The sequence below is a fragment of the Drosophila mauritiana genome, chromosome 3R (genome assembly GCF_004382145.1).
Source record: "Drosophila mauritiana strain mau12 chromosome 3R, ASM438214v1, whole genome shotgun sequence".
Classification (NCBI taxonomy): Eukaryota; Metazoa; Arthropoda; class Insecta; order Diptera; family Drosophilidae; genus Drosophila; species Drosophila mauritiana.
In genome coordinates this window covers 9,876,538-9,896,708 of record NC_046670.1, presented here as the reverse complement: position 1 = coordinate 9,896,708, position 20,171 = coordinate 9,876,538, and the positions used below count along the sequence as shown (strand labels likewise).

Sequence of the window (20,171 nt, the reverse complement as noted above, 5' to 3'; positions counted from 1 at the left end):
AAAGAAAAATGTAACAAATTTCATAAATAAAGTACATTAAAACGAAATATCTGAATTTTTTCGTGTATGCATGGGTATTGAAGACACTGCGATTTTCTTTTTCAACTATAAATGTGTTAACATAATGTTTAAAGAAAATTATTTTGAATGGTGTGAAAATTGTCCTTAGTGGTGGGGAACAAATCATTTTATTTGCATCGTTAGGAAACCAGATGTTTTTATTTATACTCCTACAACTACACTCATTTACAATAAACAAAAATTGAATATTTAAGCGGCGAGGAAATTCTGCAACATTACGTTTTTAGCGGGTATCGATGCAACGCATTCTAATATTCAATATTATGTGGCAACGCTGCCAATTGGGTTTTTTAGTTACAGAAGTGGGTAAACAAATAAAATCGTAAACATCTTATGCAAGCATATATATATGTTTTAAGCTTTGGGCTAAGTCGAATAAGCAATAAATGAATAAGTGAACCGTATTTAAGCTTTTCATAACTGCTAACGAGTTAAATAATTTAAGGGGAAATAAATACCTATTATTTTTGTGGAAGAATAAGAGTTGCTCTGTCAGACTTAAAGAAATACTTACGAATCGTGAAATAAATTATATTATTAAATTATAATAAAAAAATAATTTTAATATTTATTTTTCGGTTGGCGGCTCTAGTCAACAGCTGGAAAGATATCGATATCGGCATGAGAATATCGATATCCAATCGCTATTCGATACTGCTGCGATACAGCAAAAAAAAAAAGAGAGATTTCTCGGATTAGATGAGATACCAACGAAAAAATTATTAGTCAAGTGCCCCCGCAGAGTAGCTGAGCCACCAAATAGCCCGCAGAACAGTTCAGTCCAGTCGGGTCCAACACAAGCCATTCGAGAGCCAGAGGAGTAGCAAGGGAATCCGTGAATCGAGAAGGAGGTGGAGGAGGAGAGCCAGAAGCCACGAAGTGGGAAGTAGAAACCAGATAGGAAACATGTCCTGGACGGAGAAAGTCGATCCCGAGCTCATCTTCACCAAGCAGGAGCGCATCGGTAAGGGCTCCTTCGGCGAGGTGTTCAAGGGCATCGACAACCGCACCCAGCAAGTGGTGGCCATCAAGATCATCGATCTGGAGGAGGCCGAGGATGAGATCGACGACATCCAGCAGGAGATCATGGTGCTGTCGCAGTGCGACTCGCCGTACGTGACCAAGTACTATGGCAGCTTTCTTAAGGGCACCAAGTTATGGATCATCATGGAGTACCTGGGCGGTGGATCCGCCTTGGACCTTATGAAGGCCGGCTCCTTCGAGGAAATGCACATCGGGATCATATTGCGCGAGGTGCTCAAGGGCCTGGACTACCTGCACTCGGAGCGCAAGCTGCATCGCGACATCAAGGCGGCCAATGTGCTGTTGAGCGAACAGGGCGATGTCAAGCTAGCGGACTTTGGAGTCGCTGGCCAGCTGACCAACACCACATCCAAGAGGAACACCTTCGTGGGCACGCCCTTTTGGATGGCGCCCGAAGTGATCAAGCAGTCGCAGTACGATGCCAAGGCGGACATCTGGTCGCTGGGCATCACGGCTATCGAACTGGCCAAGGGTGAGCCCCCCAATTCGGAGCTGCATCCGATGCGCGTGCTCTTCCTCATCCCCAAGAACAATCCGCCCCAGCTGACGGGCAACTATACCAAGTCTTTTAAGGACTTTGTGGAGGCCTGCCTAAACAAGGACCCGGAGAACAGGCCCACGGCCAAGGAGCTGCTCAAGTACCCGTTCATCAAGAAGGCCAAGAAGAACGCCTATCTGATTGACCTGATCGACCGCTTCAAGAAGTGGAAGCTCTCCAAGGGCGACGAAAGTGAGACGGAGTCTGAGAACTCTGACTCGGACTCGGATGCCAAGCAGGGCGGCAGCAGCCAGGATGAGCCCTGGATCATGACCGTCAAGGGACTGCACATCAACAGTGCTCCGCGGGCGGGTGTCAACAGCTTCCAGTTGCAGGAGCACGAGCTGACCATGCAGAAGCTGATGCAGACCACACACTCGCCAGCCGGCGGCGGTGGCGGGCAAGCGTCCCCTGCTGCAAATACATTGTCGTCCTCTGTGTCCGCCGTGGCGGCGTCAGCTTCCTCCGTGTCGGTCATTACAGCCAACGAAGGTGTCTCCTCTGCATCCGCCCTGCCCCCCCAGAACAGCCACGTCCACAACCACAACAACATTAACAACAATAACATCAGCAACTTGAGCAACAAGCATGCCACCACCACCATGCTGAACGCAGCTCCTCCGCCGAGCAGCGTCACAAGCTCGTCGTCGGCCAGTGAGCTGCAGCAGAAGCGTTCCAGCTCGAAGCCAGAGCTGCGCCAGTCGCGATCCGCCGCCCCTCTGGATCAAGTGGAGGATCGCCGTGCCTCTTTGGGCCTGCCATTGCAGTCTTCGGTTCCGACTCCATCGACGGCTGAGCAGCAGCAACAGCGCCGCAGCAGCCAACGTGAATCATTCCATGCAACTAACGCCGCGCTGGCTGCCAGCTGCAGCAGCAGTAGCAACAACCACAGCCACGAGGAGCATGTGGCCACCAACCATGCCAGCCATGTCAAGCACTCTGGGGCGGGACAACGCCTAGTCCAGACTAACAGCGCCTGTCTGAACAACTTCCTGTTCCCCGTGCTGAGCGACATCCAGCGAAAGTACTCCGGCGGAGGATCTGCAGGAAGCGGAGGATCCGGCGGCCGTAACATAGGCGTCGGCAGCGACATCGGCGACCTGAAGTCTGTGTTCGAGCTGGCCGAACGTTCCAGTCCGGGAGTGAGCGACCTATTTATGAAAGAGCTGATCCACATGCTCGTTCCTGGTTACTCGGAGACGCGAATCAATACGATCATGGACCGCGCCATACGCAACCGCAAGTAGCTGGCGAAGACGTAGCCAATTCCGATTCCAAGCAGCCTACTTTAATATATACACAACTTTATTAACGACACTGAGACAACACAAACTGAAACGCTGGAGCAGACATATTCCGACATTTAGTGGCCAACAGAGGAGCGGGAGCGATGTACATGTATTTCAATTGAACAGTTATTTAAGCATACAATATGTATTCGTTTGTTTATCTGCAATATTAATCTAATGTAAAACATATATAACTTCAAAATAAAAACCCCACAAAAAATAATTAATTCGATTTTGGCGCGCTACTGCGAACTTGGCAGCATTGGTGACTGCGAGTATTCATTTTATTTGGTAACGCTGGACGCTAGGGAAGAATGCAGTAAATACTTATTGAATAAACAGGATATCGTTAAATATTTTCAAAAAGGCTTGGTGATAGAACATCAAAACGATGTAAACACAGAATATTGGAAATGAGGAACCCAATTATTCTATTTGTTTTATATAATAAAAATGGGCAATGTTTAGTTATGTAGCGTTTTGGTGTATTTTTTGGCGCTCTGGAGACGGTAACACCAGTGGCAACGCCATTTTTGTTGGCCCTTTATTTTTGTGTTTTAAGATTTCTTTTAATTTTTATAAGTTTTAACCAATTATTCGGAGAACTGATAACTACATAGCTATGGCGAATGCGGTGGTGGACGAGGAAACGCTGGAGGCAATGGTCTACGAGCGCTCTAAGGCCTGGTCCAGTAAAATGGCGGTGAGTCCGTAGAAACCCAAGTGGCGTCTCTTCTTGATGGACGATATTATTTTGTAGGATTTTGCCAGTTTGGAAGACGGCATGGAGATAGATGTGGCTGAGTTCGACAACTTGTTCCACGGCGAGGACGAGGACCCTGAAATGGATGACGTGGCTAAGGAGGCTGTGGAGGACAATGTGCCCGACGAGGCAAAGCTTGAAATGGGCCACATCAACGCCACCAGCGTTACGGAACTGACACTGATCCTTTGCGCCAGTGAGGACAACGAGGCAAAGGCGGAGATCGAGGAAATCCTTAATCAAACGGTGCCGGTGGTCGAGGAGCACAAGCGCAAGTGGCGGGAGGCGGGACTGGATCGCATTCTGGACACTTTTGATGAAAAGCAGATCGAACACCATGTGGGCCGCTGGATGCGAAGGCACAACAGCGTCTACTTGGAGGCCTCACCGCCAAAGTACCACCCACCGCAACACAACTCAATCTCAGACGAAAGCGACGAATCGATGCACTCCATCGACACGGCTCGCTACATCCAGCAGAGTCGCCGGCGCAATGCTCACATGACCAACAAGAACTCCAACATGACCACCATCAAGATGTACCGTAAACATTCTCACAAACGAGACGAGTTGCGGGCAAAGTACGCCTACGGTGACGAGCAGGAGCATCGTCACCACATGCAGGCGGTGTTGCTTCGCCGACGTGAGAGGGAGCGCCAGCTGGCCTACCTGGCGTCGACGCCGATGCAATGCGTCTACTCCAGCGGCCATCATATGAGACGCAAGAATCTGCGTAAGCGGCGCATAAACTCCTGGATATTTGACTCGGCATCCAGCAGCGAGGAGGATACATCATTCGGCGGCTGCGACTGCCATTCCTGCCGGAGGCATTACGCTCTGTCTAGAAGTGTCTACCAGTCCTGCCCGTACGGCAGGGGTCAACGCGAGTACCACCATCGCCAGATGGCATCTCGAACCATGCACACTATGCGCCGCCAACACACCTTCGATATGGAAATGGACTTGAGACCAAGGCTGCCGGAGAACGAGTGTAGTTGCTGCAATAGTGACCGCTTATGCTCCAATGTCATTCACATTGCCAATAGCTCAACCGAAGAGTGGGTGGTGGAGAACAGAAGTAATCATTTGACCCAGGAGTCACCGGAAAAGACTAGGAAGCAAAAGCACCATCCGCTGGATGCCAGGAAAATTAGTCATCAATCCGTTCGCTCCAAAGGTCACGAACAAAAACCACTCAGTTCAAAAGCTACCTCTGCTTCCAAATTGGTCTTATCGAAAGAAAAGTATATGCAAATGTTTGATAGTGAGTCTTCCGATGAAGATAACGCGTTGGCAAAAAAAGGATTGCTATGCTGTTCGGATAAAAAAAAAGGAATTACATGTCCAACTCCAAAGGCCGCTGGTAAGATTACCCATCTTACTTCCTCGACGAAGAAGGCTTTAAGAAAAGAAGCGCGTCCCAATGGTTTGGCACAAATCCAGGAAGAGGGGCCGACTGCAACGAAGGCTCCAATTGAATCCATTTATCTTCCAGTTCCTCATATGAAAAGCGTATCTGATGACGGAGCAAGTGATACATCTGCAGCATTAGAATCTCCAGCAAAGAAAGCGCCTAAGAGGGCTTTTAGGGAAACTTCACCACTCAAAGAAAAAGAATTGCAGCAGCATATAGCAACAATCCCTGTAGTTGTGGATCATATTGGAAGAGTATCTTTCGACGACAGAAATGAGGAAGTCATGCACGTGGAGAAGTCATCGACTAAGACTGCCGTTGAAAAGTCTACCAAACAGAAAAGGGTTGCTGTCAAAAAGTCAAAAATTCCGAAGACCATTATTACTAACAACGAAATCCTGGAAAAAAACAGCACTCAAACCGAATCTGAAAAACGAGTTGCAGCTAAGGAAAAAAAGAAGTTAGTTGGAAAGATAGGTGCGACCGGAAAACCGTCTACTCCGAGATTGAAAAAGTCAGAAAAAACGAAAACAACTTCTACTGTGACTTCGACTTCGAAGTTAGAGCAAGTCATTGAAGAGACGGCCGATGTATCATCAGAAGTACTGGCAAAACCTAAATCAGGAGGTTTAACTACGGCAAGCATTTTAAAGCAAGGTGATGATGGGGCATCAAACTCGGAGGATGATCTGCAACGAGCCCTGGCTATGTCGAAGGCCATCTACAAGGAGGAACAACAGAAGCGCAGGAAAACAAAAAGAGAGCCCCCTAATAAGCAGCCCCAATCACCTGCAGAGAAATCAATGCCGGTATTCAACAATCAGAGCGTAGCGTGCAACTCCACAGCTCTGGCCAACGACACTGCTTGTTACCGCGTGCTTCCCAAGAGACGAGGTGTCAAGAGGGCAGCCGCTGTAAGCACTACGGAGGAGAAGACAGCGACGAACAGCTCGAGCTCCCCAACGAGCAGTTTGGAAGAGATGGGCAGCCCCACGGGCGGGGATCCTGACTGCACTGTAGTTACGTCTACCACTGGATGCGAACCGCCTGCAAGTGAGCGACCAGAGATTCCAGCGACCATCAAGATCACCAAGCGCGGCATTCTGCTGCACAGTCCTTCCACACCGGAAGGCGCCAACTTCACACTGACCGAGCAGGGACTCGGAAAGATTATTGGAGAACGTTGGGCCCGCAAGTACCTGAAGTACCACATCGGCAGTCGGAGCTTTGATAGCCGACACTCGGTTTACTATCAGCCGACTCCCCAACTCGCCGCTGCTCTCAGTTCTCCGCAGGCTGAACTGAACCTCGGGAACATCTCGGGCTCCAGTGCCAGCGATGATGACATCTTCGATCAAATCAATCGATATGGAACGGTGTACAGCATACTCGAGAATGATTCCGGCGACAAGTGATTAAGTAGTTAAGTTTCACATTCAGACCTATTTCTTAAATATATTAAGTTCATGTTTTGGTTGTACATGACGGATTTCTTGGTGGTGTTAAACACATCCTTGCATAAGAAATTATATAAGAAAAATTGTTTTTAATTCATTTTTTGTGTTTTGATTTATTTCACGTAAATTACATGATCGATAGTGATAATAGAAAACATAATACGTCATAATCATTTTAATCATCATAAATTTTTCGCTTAAGTATTAAATAATTGTTTAAGAGATTTATTCGCATTGCAATAGTAATTCTTGTGTGTCGAAGTTGTGCTTAAGTTCGTTTCCATGAAGTCTATCAAAATTCATATCGGCTATTGTTAATTTTATGTATTCACAAGAAAACAAATAAAACGTAAGATCAATTTAAAGAGTGAAAATGGCGCGTCGAAAAACAGAAGCTTCTTCCTTCCATGTATGTACAAATAACAAAAACTTACCTAAAATATGATGATAAATCAAGAAATTAAAATTAAACAAAGAGCGTTATGATGAAAACAAGAAACACACGACTTTTGACCCTGGAACATGCGCGCCCACACACATACACATGCGAAGCATATATCTACACGTACACATATGCCTGGCCGGCTACATAGCGCCCTACACATCGATCTGGAATGGGGAGCCGGGTATATGCTCCTCGCCCCACTTGATTAGGAGCACGTACTGGCCGCGGTCGCGCACCAGATACTGCACATTATAGTTGTTGTGGCCAGCGTGCTTCACGTGGAACTCCTCGCAGGGTCCCTTTGGTCCGTACATGCCCACGTACAGGATGTTGTTGCCTTAAAACAAAAACAGAATATATATTAACGTCATGGCTTATATGGGTGTGAGTATTACTCACCCGCATCGGTGGCGCTGATGCTGAACTGGTTCTGCTTGCCAATGTAGGCCTTCTTCAGACCCATACCCTTGGACACCACCTTGCTGGCATCCGACTTGAAGGTGGGCAGATGGACGCCCGTGTTCTTGCCTCCCTTAGCCACCTTCTGCACTGTCTCCACGATCACCGTGGACGTCTCCTGGGCGCCCTCATCCGCCAACTTGTCGCCGGTAGCGTTTACCTTGAATGGCGAGCCCACGATGTGCATGTTGTTGTACTTGACCGTGATGTAGTGCTCGCCAGGCAGGAGCGGGGTGTAGCGGACCTTGTAGCCCTCTTCAACCTCTGTGCAGTCCATGGCCACCTTGGAGGGTCCATCGATGGAGACGGCCAACGTGCCAACGCCGGCGTTGCAGGTATTGATGATGAAGTCGGCCTTGTGTCCAGTCTTCACTTCGTCCAATCCATTGCCGCTGGCGTGCACAGCAGCCGGATCGGCCACATCCTTGCCCACCTTGATCCTGAATGGAGAATCGGGTATGTGGACGCCGTTGAACTTGACGTGGATGGCATGGATTCCGTTCTCGCGTGGATAGAAGCGCACCGAGTACATCTCGCCGTCGATCACCTGGATGAAGCAATCATCGTCCGTTCCGGATGGAGCCACAATCTTGGCATCCAGCTCACCCTTGGCACCGTTCTTGCGGACCATGAATTGGTAGGGAGCATCCGCCTGGATGTTACCTTGCGGGAACTGCTGCACCTCCAGCTTGTGGGCATCACCCGCATCCGGGGAGACGTACACCTTGAATGGTGAGTCGGGTATGTGGCGATCGTTGAATTTCAGGCCCACGCGGTACTCTCCCGGTTCGGTGACCTTGTAGGACACATCGCAGCTGCCGTCCTTGCGGTCCTTAAACTCGATGTCAGCCTTGCTAGGACCCTCCACGGAAATGGCCAGGGAACCACCGCCTGCCTCGCGGGTCCACACATTGAACTCGGCCGCCTCTCCGACAACACCTCGCTCCAGACCAGAGCCTCCAGCCTTAACAAGATGGCTGCCGGAGTCGCGCAGTGGTCCCACGGTGAACTGGAACGGTGATCCGGGTATGTGCATCTCGGAATAGCGCACCGACACCGTGTGCACGCCCAACTCCTTGGGCACAAAGTGCACTGCGTAGAGGCCATCCTCCACCTCCTGGATCTCCGCATCCTCGGTCACGTTGCTAGGCGAGGTGACGCAGGCGGCCAGATCGAACGAGGTAATGCCGGGCATCTTGAATGTCAGCTTGCACTGGCTTCCGATTTCCGTGATTGGAACAGCATCGCGCTCCCGCTGGATCTTCTCGCGCTTGCGGTTGCTGCCCTCGCCGGCAACCTTGACGGTGAAAGGAGAACCCTCCACGTGGTGATCGGCGAACTTCAGGTTAACAATGTAGTAGCCCGGCTCCGTGGGCTTGTACGAGATGTTGAGAGTACCGTCATCCTTATCCGTGCACTGGATCTCAGCCTTGCTGGGACCCTCAATGGAGACCGAAAGACCACCGAAGCCGGCGTTCCTCGTGTCCACGGAGAAGATGTTGTCGGCATGGGTTTGACCCTCCTTGAGGCCAGTTCCGCTAACCTTAACCTTCTTGGCGTCGCCCACCTCGCGCTCGCAGACAGTCACCTTAAATGGTGAGTTGTTGATGTGCTTGCCCAGACGCTTCACCGACACCAGGTGCTCGCCAATCTCGCGGGGAGTGAACGAGATGCCAATGTTGCCAGTGGGCATGCGCTTCAGGAAGCAGGGCTCCTCCAGGCCACTGGGCGCCTGGATCGAGGCGTTCAAAGCGCGCAGATCGTCATCGGTAATGTCGCCGGGCATGGTAACTTCGGAGCAGGAGCCAACCGAGATCTGGTTGCGCTTGCGACCCTCGCCGGTGATCTTGGCGAAGTACGGCGATCCCTTGATGTGCTTATCGCCGAAGCGAACGGACACCTGGTACTCGCCAGGAGCAGTGGGCAGGTATTGCACGGAGACAGTGCCGTCTTTGTTGTCATGGTAGTTGATCTGCAAAGTTGGTATTTATAAGTAAAATGTGTGTGTCCTGGCAAGGATATCTCTTACGTCAGCCTTGCTGGGTCCTTCGACGGCCATGGTCAGGCCACCGGCGCTGGCTCCCTTGGTGGAGATGGTAAAGTTGGCCGGCTCACCGGTAACTCCGTGGGTCAGGCCGGGTCCATAGGCAGTCACATAGCCGGAGGTGATCGAGTCAACGTGGAATTTGAAGGGAGATCCTGTTGGCAAACGAAAGTTAGCGGATCTAAAATGTTATTACCTTGGATTTACTCTATATTTACCTTGCACGGGTTCTCCGTTGTATTTGACCACCAGCTCGTGGGATCCCTCCTCACGGGGATCGTACTTCACCGAGACGGTACCATCACGGTTGTCCTGGATCACGGGTTTGTCTACTTTACCGCTAGGCATTCTGACTTCAGCTAAAAGGGAATAATTAAATTATTGATAGTTATTTGCGTCATCTTAATTAAAATTATTTTATTAAAATGTTTTATTTTAATTAAAATAGGTATACGTTTTATAATCTATAATGATAAATCGGAGAAAGATGATTTTCTACTAGGAAAACTTAGTTTAGTAGTTTTCCTATAATTTACGAAGAGCTTTCCAACACTTCCATTATTCCAAGGAATTTTGGGTTTTTTCCTGGATATCTTAAAAAGTACAGTACCCCTAAAAATACAGCCGATCAAGAACTGTATTGGATACAATTTAATGGATGTGTTTTGTATACTCTGAATTATGTCACTGAAGCATTTTTTAAATAACTTGCGTGGGCGAGCACCACAAGTTTGAAAAAATCATAATTTCATTTTTATGTTCGAATATGTGTGCCATTTTTTATTCCACAAAGTCTATTTCTGTTTTCTGCACAGATCGAAGATCGTGTTGTTTTTGTTGCCGTTGTCCCAGCGAAAAGTAAATTAATTGGACCGAATGTTCTTTTCCTCGAGAAATTCCAAAAGTTTTTATAAGTTTTCAAGCAGGATATCATATAACTATGGTACGTTCTAGCGTATTAGCCGATTAATCATTCGTATTTTCACAACACTCCACATACTTTTCCTCTGCTAGAGAGACACACCCACAAATAGATATTTAAGGGTAATTCTCGGTTGGATGAGTATCCTTGTTAAAAAATCCTTTTGCACTTGGGTAGGACCTGGAGTCCAAATCACTTCTCAACTGAACGAATGCTGCGCATCGACTGAGTGGCCAGTAATCTTTTGGCTTTCCAAAGAAATTTCCACCAACGCCTACAATTGCTTTTATACTTTCCCACGCCATCAAGCTAGAAAAATAAAAACAACATCGTTCCTGAATTCCGCTGAGGTCAAATATAGGACACTCTTCTTATGTATTTCATATGTATGGGATCCACATAGAACATCGTATACCACATCCATTAGTTTTCACATCTCCCTTACCCATCCAGAAGTATATGTCACAAATGCATAAAACCTATTTATATAACCATAGCTACCTATGTGCTGGAACTATCAATATGGATGGACTTTATAGTGGCGCACGTGTCTGAATTTATATTTAATTCCCGATATTTTTAAAATCGGGAAGATGTCTTATATACAAGCGAAATTCCAACGGTTTCTAGCTGTCAAAATGTCATCAAGTAGTATGTACTAGGGATCATTAGTTAGAAGAGAAGAGTTTGTTGTTGACAAATAAACAATTTACTTAAGTGAATAGAAAACACAGTGAGTCAACTGAATTATTTAAAGTACAATCAAATTTATTATCAGTTAATTATAGATATTTGCTGACACCCCACATAAACATTGTCGTATATTAGGTTTTATTTAAAGAGCATTTTTTTCCAAGAATATATGATATCGAACCGATCATAAATATGTTTCAAAGAGCCCACTAAGCCTCAAATTTTCAACCGAATTATATTTCGCTTAGCTTTGATCAATCAGAATTAATGCGTTTTTTTTGCGGCCAAAAGCCTTATCAAAAACAATGACGCAAAACACAGATAAATCAGAGAAAAGTGTCGCGTGCCTGGCGAAAATTTAGTTCAAGGCACTATACACATGTGAAGCAAACGAAACATCTCAAAAAACCCAAGACAATGGCTGCCAAGGAAAAATGTGGGCATGTCTTTGAAGAATCTGCCAAGTGAAAAATCTGCAATTTATAGCCAACTTATGGGCGACGAAAGGTAAAGAATGCAGAACAAGTATGGAAAATATGCAAAAAACGCATATTCTAATCAAGTAGATACTTTGAATAATTACTCAAGCATTCGTACTCAGCTGTTGTTCGCCTTTTTGAATTTAATGACTTGTAAAATTGAAAAAGGAAACGCAAAATAGTTCAAATCAACGATAAAATATAGTGTCGAGTGCGGGCATTTAATAAAAAGAAATTCCTTGCGAACAGAATGTATTAAAAAGTGGCTGCCAAGACAACTTTATTCACTCACGAGCCCCCCGATGCCACGAAAAAAAATATGAAAATATGATTATTTATGTTTGAACATTTGCTGCTGTCCGTCGTCCAACGCAACTCGCCTCCTCCTCTGCCCTCGATCAGATCACCTGCCAGCGCCGCCCATTGAAGCATGAGATACGACTGCGACAGAGGATGGGAATCGGAATGGGAATGGGAATGGGTGGATGAGGATGAGGCGGTGACCACGGCGACTCGCACATCTTTCGCATCTAATGGACGCTGGCAATACAAATGAAAGATTTAATGACTCTCGGGCCGCAACGGGCAGGCCAACGATATTTTCGATACATCAGCGAGAGTCTGCCATTTGCGCATAGCAAATAACACTTGTACACAGGCCAGCAGGCAACTAATACTCCCAATTGCAGAGTATAGACTTCTAAAGCTTAAACTATGAATAAGGAAGGATTTTTAAAGCCCGAATCCTTTGAAGATATAATTTTAGGTTACGAAACCTACATCTACTAGGTGTACGAGATGCGTGTAGTAGTTAAATTATTATATTACCATAGTATTATTACCACATAGTCTAAATTATAGTCAATATTTTTGGTTCTTATTAATCTCCGATTAAAATATCTTACGAATCGGAGAGTTCAACTGCTTTTTAGTGGACTGGGTTTGCTTTTATTCGATATTAATTGAATATGCATCTATATTAAATCTTTAAGAAAGTTGCATATAACCACTTGATATCTATTAACAACCCAAGACGAGGTGAACCAAACTTGGCAACTGAAAACCCGCGATGATCAGTGTAAGCCATCATCATCGCGATGCCTTCGACTCGTACGCAACCATTGAGAAATTGCATGTGGAGGAGCCAAACGAATTTTACGCTTTGTTGCATTTTCTGATAATAAATCATAGAAAATAATTTGCAGACAAATGCCTGCGGGGCCGTGGGGGCCACCGAGGAGGACGACATCCATCCGGGGGACTTTTGGGTAATAATTCAAATTCTTTGCCCAGCCCGCAAGTGATTTCTGTGTGGGCCCGCCTGGCGCTTGACCGCGCTTTGAATTGAATTGAATAGAAAATATGAATGTGAATGCGATTGCGAATGCGAGTTTGAATAAAAATTTGGTGTCAGTTTTGTCATTAGCACAAATGAAAAATTCTTGGGGATGTAGTCAGGATTTGGCGTTGGCTGCATGTGACATCATGGACGTCATTTCGTTTGGCAAAGCGTCAAGAAACACAGGGGGCTCCCTTTGAGCTCCAGGAATGATGAACGTTCTCTTACTAGCGGCATTTACCTTGATGTGTTACAATTGAAAACGATGATTTGAAATTCAATGGCATAAAGTCTGAACCATTTAGTCCTTGGTTCTCCGGTATGATCGTCTCATTGAAGTACACGTGCGTCCGTTCCGGGTGATCGCGCTCGGATACGGTCACCTTATAGTACTGCGGCCGGAAGAAGTACGAGTGATCGGCCCAGGTGGCTGGCGGCGTGGGCGCTTTCTCTGACAGCCAACTGAAGTGCATTTTCCCGTTATTCGGTGTGAGTTGGACAAGTATCAAGTGTTTCGATTTAATCGGAAAGCGCACGCGTTTGGTTTTGCAAAAAAAGACACTTAAAATTTATAACAATTTAATTTAACAACGAAACAAAAACTTTCTGTTCGACTGTTGGCTGAGCAAACAGCAAGGATATGCCGGAAATGATCAAATAACAAGCGATTTTCGCATCGAATTCGTTACATATCCTTGCTGGCCAAGAGTTGGAAGACTGAGATATTCGAATTGAATTGGAAAAATATTGATTTTGGACACTCACACTTGGGCAATCGACTAGAAGGGTTATATAATTGTATTTACAAGCGAAATTGTGTGCGATCTTGGGGCTCTTTGAGAGAATGTCCTGCACTGCTAAAAGAGAGAGTCCTGCCAATCGATTGCTGTGCACTTGAGTTATTCGATTTATTAATTCGATGTCATTCGACTGCGAACGGATTGTGTTTTCTTTTGCTGTTTTAATTGGTCAGCGACGGTTTGTAGGTCCACGCGTCTCCACGTCCCGATTTCAAGTGAACATCGACAGTTCCAAATCGAAATTAAGGCCAAAATATGAAAGCACATCGGTTCCTACCACCGAGATGCGTCTGCTGCCGTGGCCCAAAAGCAGCGCAGCCGCAGCGCAGCATCCCACACACATACCAATATTTTTGGGGGATTTTCGAAAATATGGCCGACTGCTATGGGGCGGCAGGAGAGATCGGACCAATGGACGACATATGAAAGATAAAAAGATAGAAAATTGGAAATATTTGCTAAGCGCCCGAATCTATGTGGCGTATATACATATGTACACATTTCATATACAAGTATTAGCATAAATTTCTGCTCGATCTTGGTGTGAGTTTAACAGTTGCCACTTCGAACGATTCGAACTCGAAAGGTGCAAAAAAACAGGGGGACTTTGGGTCAAAATCATAGGTATACCCAGCACCTATAGCTCTTTGGATGTGAATGTGCATGGAAGATCGCTGGCGAAATGAAATTTATTACTTATTGCAGCTCAGACGACATAAAATTTATTAATATTTTACCATTAAATCGGCGGGAAGCATTTAAAAATAAAACGAACAAACATATAGACAGATCTATATTTTATTTTATTGGCGTGAAAGCAGCGATCCGGCCATAAAACGCATAGAATACAAATATAGTCTTGTTGGTATGCCGAAAATGTGTTAATCATTTCGATTCTATATCCGTATTATGTCGTATTAATCGTTAAAGTGCAAAACATTCCTTTCGATGAGCCGCACGCGTTTATCCAATACTTATGTAATGGCTGTTGGCAATGGCAAATCGATTTGAAATTGCAAATGGCCAGCAAGCCAGCTAGCCAGCTAGGGACACAAACTGAAGCAATTGCCCAAAATCAATCAAATTTCTGTTGATCTTTCAGATGACTACTTGGCAGCGATTATTGACTAATCAAAATCTACATACATACGCTAGCGAAAATAAGTGTGCGATTGGCCAAATACCAGGAGGCGATACAAATTTCCAGTTTATACGAACTGTCGATTTCGAATCAACCTGGTCGTTAGCTGTTAATTAAAAATACTCTTGCCCCTTTCATTTGACGGGCAATGAAAAATCAATGCAACAAATGCGCAACAAATCTATGTCATTTGGCCAAAACGAATCATTTACAATAAACCATCTTCAAAGCAAATGGAGCGCGGCATAGAAAGCTAAAACCCACAACGAGGCGTGGTCCAGATTCGCATGGTACAGGGCAAGAGCCACCACCAAATGAAACGTGGCGCGGCTTGTGATCTTAATGATGATCGGGAGGAGCCACTGCCCCCCAGTTGCTCATCCTAGCCCAGCCCAGGCCAGCCCAGCCTAGCCAAGCGACAAAAATGCTTGAGAATTGCATGGAAGCGTGAAAAATCGACCAAATATTTGCACGGAGAGGAAAGTGCAAAGTGATGTTCATTGATTTGCATGCAGAGGGTGGAAACCTCATTAATCATGTTGAAAATGTTCATTAAATTGCGGTGCAGCGATTTGCAACTCGTAAATCGCTCGTGGGTACAAAAATGGCCAAATAAATTTAGGTAATTACCAGACTTATATACACAAGTTGAATACCCAATTACTTTCCCACGAGTCACAAGTGGCCAAGTCAATGAACGTGTCGGAATGGAAAACAAAAGAAAATCCCCCCCCGAAAAGTGAGATGAAAAATTGCCAAGAAATGCAGCCGAAATACGAAAGACCTCCCAGAATTCAGAGATCTGCGCTCAGTGAAGGGGTATTGTCTAATTAAGTTGTCGCCTGTCAGCGTTTAGCCTGATAAGCCGTCACTCGCCCGTCCATTTTCCCCGCATCCAAGACATGGGTGCGTTGCCACTTGTCCATGGTGTCCCATCCAAATGCGCCGCATCGCAAATATATAGTTGGGTATTTATATTTCTGTATACATTTCAGAGATTTACGACACACGAATATTTTTGTCTGACAATAGCACCTATCTGATATGCATACGTATTTTCCTTGGCTGCGCTAGATTCTTGCAAATATGAGATACATGTTGCTCGCCTAAATGGCGCATAAATGCTTTTTAGATTAAATAAACTAATATACATTGTGGTTTAATTAAATGCATGGCTATGCACGGCTAGGTGTCTCTGCTCGCAAGGCTTTAGTTTATTATTTCAATATAATTTTAAAGATACATTCAGTTTGCTTTTGGATTGCACATACCTGTAACGTTGCCGCCTGTTGTGGGTAGTGGTAGTTTCTCAAATGCTACACTGCGATAGGTGATCTCAGATTTTCCGTTGACAAGCTCGCTCTGAAAATGTTAGTATTATGCTATTATATTGAAGTATTAAAGCTTAATAAGGTATGATATGATTTTACGCAAATAAAGCTGATCGTCAGTCATGATGAAGTAATGCTTTATTCCAGATAAGCTATTTAATTTAATGTTCATTTACATTCAAGTTATTTAAAAACGTAGAAATCTAGCAATGTACAATACTGATTGTGCTTGAAAAGCAGAAATTAAAAACCCTATAAACTTTGAGACTTATACTAAGATTAAACACTCACCTGCGTAGTTTGCTGCACCACTTTGGTCGTGTGCTCCTCGATGTATTCAGAATGCGAGTATTGCTCGATGCTTTCGACAGCCTGAGGTCAATAAAAATAAAATTGAATATTAAGATCGCCGAGTCTTGTTTCGATGGAAAACTCGAAATATCTAAAACGAACACACACGCAAAACCAGCAGCCAATAGATCATTAGCGTGGCAGTCTGGAGAATGAGAACAATGTCCGAAATGGGTTACTACTTCGGGTCCATTTACTTTGCACTTGTGAATATTGAAGAACTACCGCATATAGGGGAGATCTGCTTATTATTAAAACTGGACGCACTGAGTGATATGGGGAAACTTGAAAGTGTGAAACTATGGGAGCAATACACAAACGAAATTATTGGAGAGGAAGTGAAATTGATTGACGCGGGCACGATTGTGCAAAAGAATTTCCACAATTGCAGCTATTACATAAGCAAATAATTATATTTATATACGTTGTATATATCGAAATCATTTCGTATCCGTGGCCAAATCGAAAAAGTCAAAGATACAAATCGCTATGAAATATTTGAGCTATTAATAAGAAGTACGCCAATGCACGGCCAATCAATAGACCAGCAAGGAAAATCGAATGGCCAGTGGGCGACAGTTTGCGCCTCCTCCTCAACATCTGTATATGAATATGATTCTGAATCCATCTATCCACATAGTATAGTGTAGTATATGTAGCCCATTGACGGGAAATCCATCTTTGCCATCAATTCGTTTGTGGTCTAGGGAATGAGGTGGCCGCACTGAGTTTTCCACTTCCAGTTACCGATGCGACACGATCACGACAACGACCAGTACAGGACAATCTATGACTAAGACTAGACTAGATCGGCTAGCTAGCTGCTGCCACTAGTGTCGTGCCTCCGGTCTTCTTCTAGCCACACTTTATGGCGCTTCCACTGGCGTTGGCAGCAGAAATCAGCACAGCACACTTTGCGCCATTTTCATTATACATAATTTTATTTTCCTATTTTAATTACTTGCGATATTTGTGCGCGCTGGCTGGGCTGGCTATACAAAATCATTTTCATATGCATATATGCAGTTGTGGTGCCAGGCGGCGTATACTTGATTTTGTTGCAACCTGCCGAAAGCATCAACGGCCGACCAGAGCAACTATCACAGAAACAGCGGGTAGAACATGCTGATTCAGCGTGGGATGTCATCGTCGCCCCTCGTCCCGAGATCATTTGGATGCTGCTTTTATAGACTGCAGTGGCGTAGATGAAAAGGCATTGGTAGGCTTTCGTCGCCACAGTCTAAATTTAAGTCTTACGGAGCACCCTGTATCAACAAAGATGTCTTAGATGTTTTGGAATTGGTTATTCTCCCTAAATACCTTAAAAGACTGCTATTTTTACGGCTACTTTGGAATGAATTCTGAGCTATTTCAATATTGCAGACAAATGTAGAGCTAGAACACAACAATCTAGCATATACGCACCACAAAATTTCATCATTTTGACAATCTAAATCATTTCTAGATTAATAAAAACACAGAACTCTGCCGTGTCACCACAATTTATACTAAATTTCTTCTGGCTAGGAAAACATGTGTGTTTTTAATTGCATTCTAGCAAGCACATCCGTTTTTAATAGCAAGTGTGGTTTCGAAAGTCTAAAACCAACAAACATTAATGTTCTTTTCTGTGCGGAAAAAAAGGTGACATATTCAATAAAGAAGTTGTAGGAAATACACGCCAACAAAGTTGCCCTTCTAACAAATTGAACAATGTGAGAAAAAATTAATTTTGCAGCCAGCTAATTGTGCAAATCGGTTAAACATAAATTCTGCGCGAAAACAACAGACAACTCAATTAATCTTGGGTTCACGACTCGACCAACGTTATTTCATTTTGGGCACCCTGCCCGAAATCCCCGACCATTTCAATCCCAATGGGAGGCGCGCATTGTTCTTGTGGATGTCAGGTCCCATGATTTTGGCCCAGTATTTATGACACTTCATTTTTCAGGTTGTCAACGCAGATGGCGCATGGTGAATGGATTCAGCATTTTACTTACAGAACAAACCACTTCTGGCTGAAAGAAAATTGTAGGCAAGTGCAAAGTATAGGCTCTACGTTGGTTAGGAATATTGTTGTTAAATTAGCAATTATTCAGAGATTAATTAACATTTTTTTTTGGTAAATTTGTGCTCAAGCGTCAAGTTGAAGTACGTGGTGTTCAAGACGTTGTCGTTTTGTTTTTCGCTGTGTTAAGTGCATTCGGATCAGTCTTCAATGAAATACAGAAACACACAAACAACTTACATAGACTATGGCTAGCTAGCTTACAAACAAAGAAGCATTAAGAATAATTGTTCATTAAATGCATAATGTAAAACAAAGCGCATTTGGCAGTGCAGCATAGCAGAAAAAATTTTGGGAACGAAACAATTTTCATGCAATTAATTTAAAATTTGTTGCCATAAGGATTTTTGAGCGTAATTGGCGGGCAAACCAAAAGTTGTTTCTTTCGTTTTAGTTTTTTTTTTTTATTTTGGAAGTCATGTTTTACAATGTTGCACTTAAATCGTATTCTTTTGTTTCTTTTTCTGATCCCTCTTAATTCTTATGTGAAATTTGTTTGTGTGTTTTTCGGGGAAGCCCAATTAAAATTTACACAAAAATTTAAAGACGATTTGAGGAGTCGCACGAAACACAAACACAAAACAATGACAATGGACTTGACTAGAATATTATTATTAAGAGGCGGCTGAGCTCTAAACAGCTTCAGCCTGACTTAAATGACTAGAAAAACGTTAAAGTATATATAAGAATTAAAATAATTGCTAATTTTCAACAAATCCCATTTGTGACTAGACTAGATTTGGCTGTGTCTGTTTTGGTTTGATTAAATCAAGAGTTTCGAAAGAAAATGTAGTTCAGGCTACCTTGATGGAGAAGCTGCCGTTCGGGATATCCTTGCCGCCGAACTTCACGTTGATGTCATAATCTCCGGGATCGTTAAGGGCGTACAGAATGTCGAAGAAACCATCCTTTTCGATTACATCAATGTCCACAATTTCGCTAGAGTCAATGGACTTACGTTAGGCAAACGGACATATAACACCATAACCAAGTGCAATCCTTACCTGCCCGCCTTGTTGGTGATCTTGCAGGTCACCGCCCCATCTCCGGCCTCGCGGGCATCCACTTTCAGGTGTGATTGACTGCCCGAGGACTGAATCTTGGGCGCCTGCTCCACCAGTTTGCACTTCTTGGCTTCGCCGGTGGGGAATGCTTCCAGTTTGAAGGGCGAGCCCTCGATCTCCTTGTCGCCGTACTTGATGCTGCACTGGTAGGTGCCGCACTCATCTGGCACAAATGACACCACGTACGTGCCGGTGGACACCTCCTCCAGGCGCGGCTGCATCGCCTTGCCCTTGGGGTTCTTAATGGCCACATTGATATCAGCCTGGCCGGCTTGTTTTGTATCGATTTCAAACTCGGCGGGAAGGGAAGCAGGCGTTTTCTTCTTCTCATTGACACCCTTTACCTTAACCTTGGTGGGTTCTGATTTAGGGAAAACGGTCATCACAAATGGACTGAAGGAAAAAAGTCATAACCAATTGAATTTAATTGTTCTTCGGAATATATT

General features: G+C 44.7%; 3 protein-coding genes across 7 annotated transcripts in view; 2 read left to right on the top strand and 1 right to left on the bottom strand.

Annotated features, from left to right (window-relative positions):
* Window positions 1-719: 719 nt before the first annotated feature.
* On the top strand, window positions 720-3,175 carry LOC117144395 (serine/threonine-protein kinase 25). Its single transcript, XM_033309530.1, has one exon. The coding sequence runs from the start codon at window positions 988-990 to the stop codon at window positions 2,908-2,910; it is 1,923 nt and encodes a 640-aa protein (XP_033165421.1). The 5' UTR covers window positions 720-987; the 3' UTR covers window positions 2,911-3,175.
* A 277-nt stretch (window positions 3,176-3,452) lies between these two features.
* On the top strand, window positions 3,453-6,925 carry LOC117145058. Its single transcript, XM_033310572.1, has 2 exons — window positions 3,453-3,655; window positions 3,713-6,925. The coding sequence occupies exons 1-2, from the start codon at window positions 3,575-3,577 to the stop codon at window positions 6,542-6,544; spliced, it is 2,913 nt and encodes a 970-aa protein (XP_033166463.1). The 5' UTR covers window positions 3,453-3,574; the 3' UTR covers window positions 6,545-6,925.
* Window positions 6,747-20,171, bottom strand: part of LOC117145057 (filamin-A) — a 31,306-nt gene continuing 17,881 nt past the window's right edge. For 3 of the 5 annotated variants that reach the window (XM_033310567.1, XM_033310569.1, XM_033310568.1), the window contains 8 exons: window positions 19,666-20,118; window positions 19,465-19,600; window positions 16,531-16,611; window positions 16,180-16,270; window positions 9,753-9,893; window positions 9,520-9,689; window positions 7,431-9,462; window positions 7,184-7,368 (listed from right to left, as the gene is read on the bottom strand). In XM_033310567.1, coding sequence (XP_033166458.1) covers window positions 7,184-7,368; window positions 7,431-9,462; window positions 9,520-9,689; window positions 9,753-9,893; window positions 16,180-16,270; window positions 16,531-16,611; window positions 19,465-19,600; window positions 19,666-20,118 — 3,289 coding nt within the window. Of the gene's footprint in view, window positions 7,369-7,430; window positions 9,463-9,519; window positions 9,690-9,752; window positions 9,894-13,208; window positions 13,529-13,732; window positions 13,969-16,179; window positions 16,271-16,530; window positions 16,612-19,464; window positions 19,601-19,665; window positions 20,119-20,171 lie in introns of those variants that run through there. The other 2 variants (XM_033310566.1, XM_033310571.1) reach the window with 2 other exon arrangements.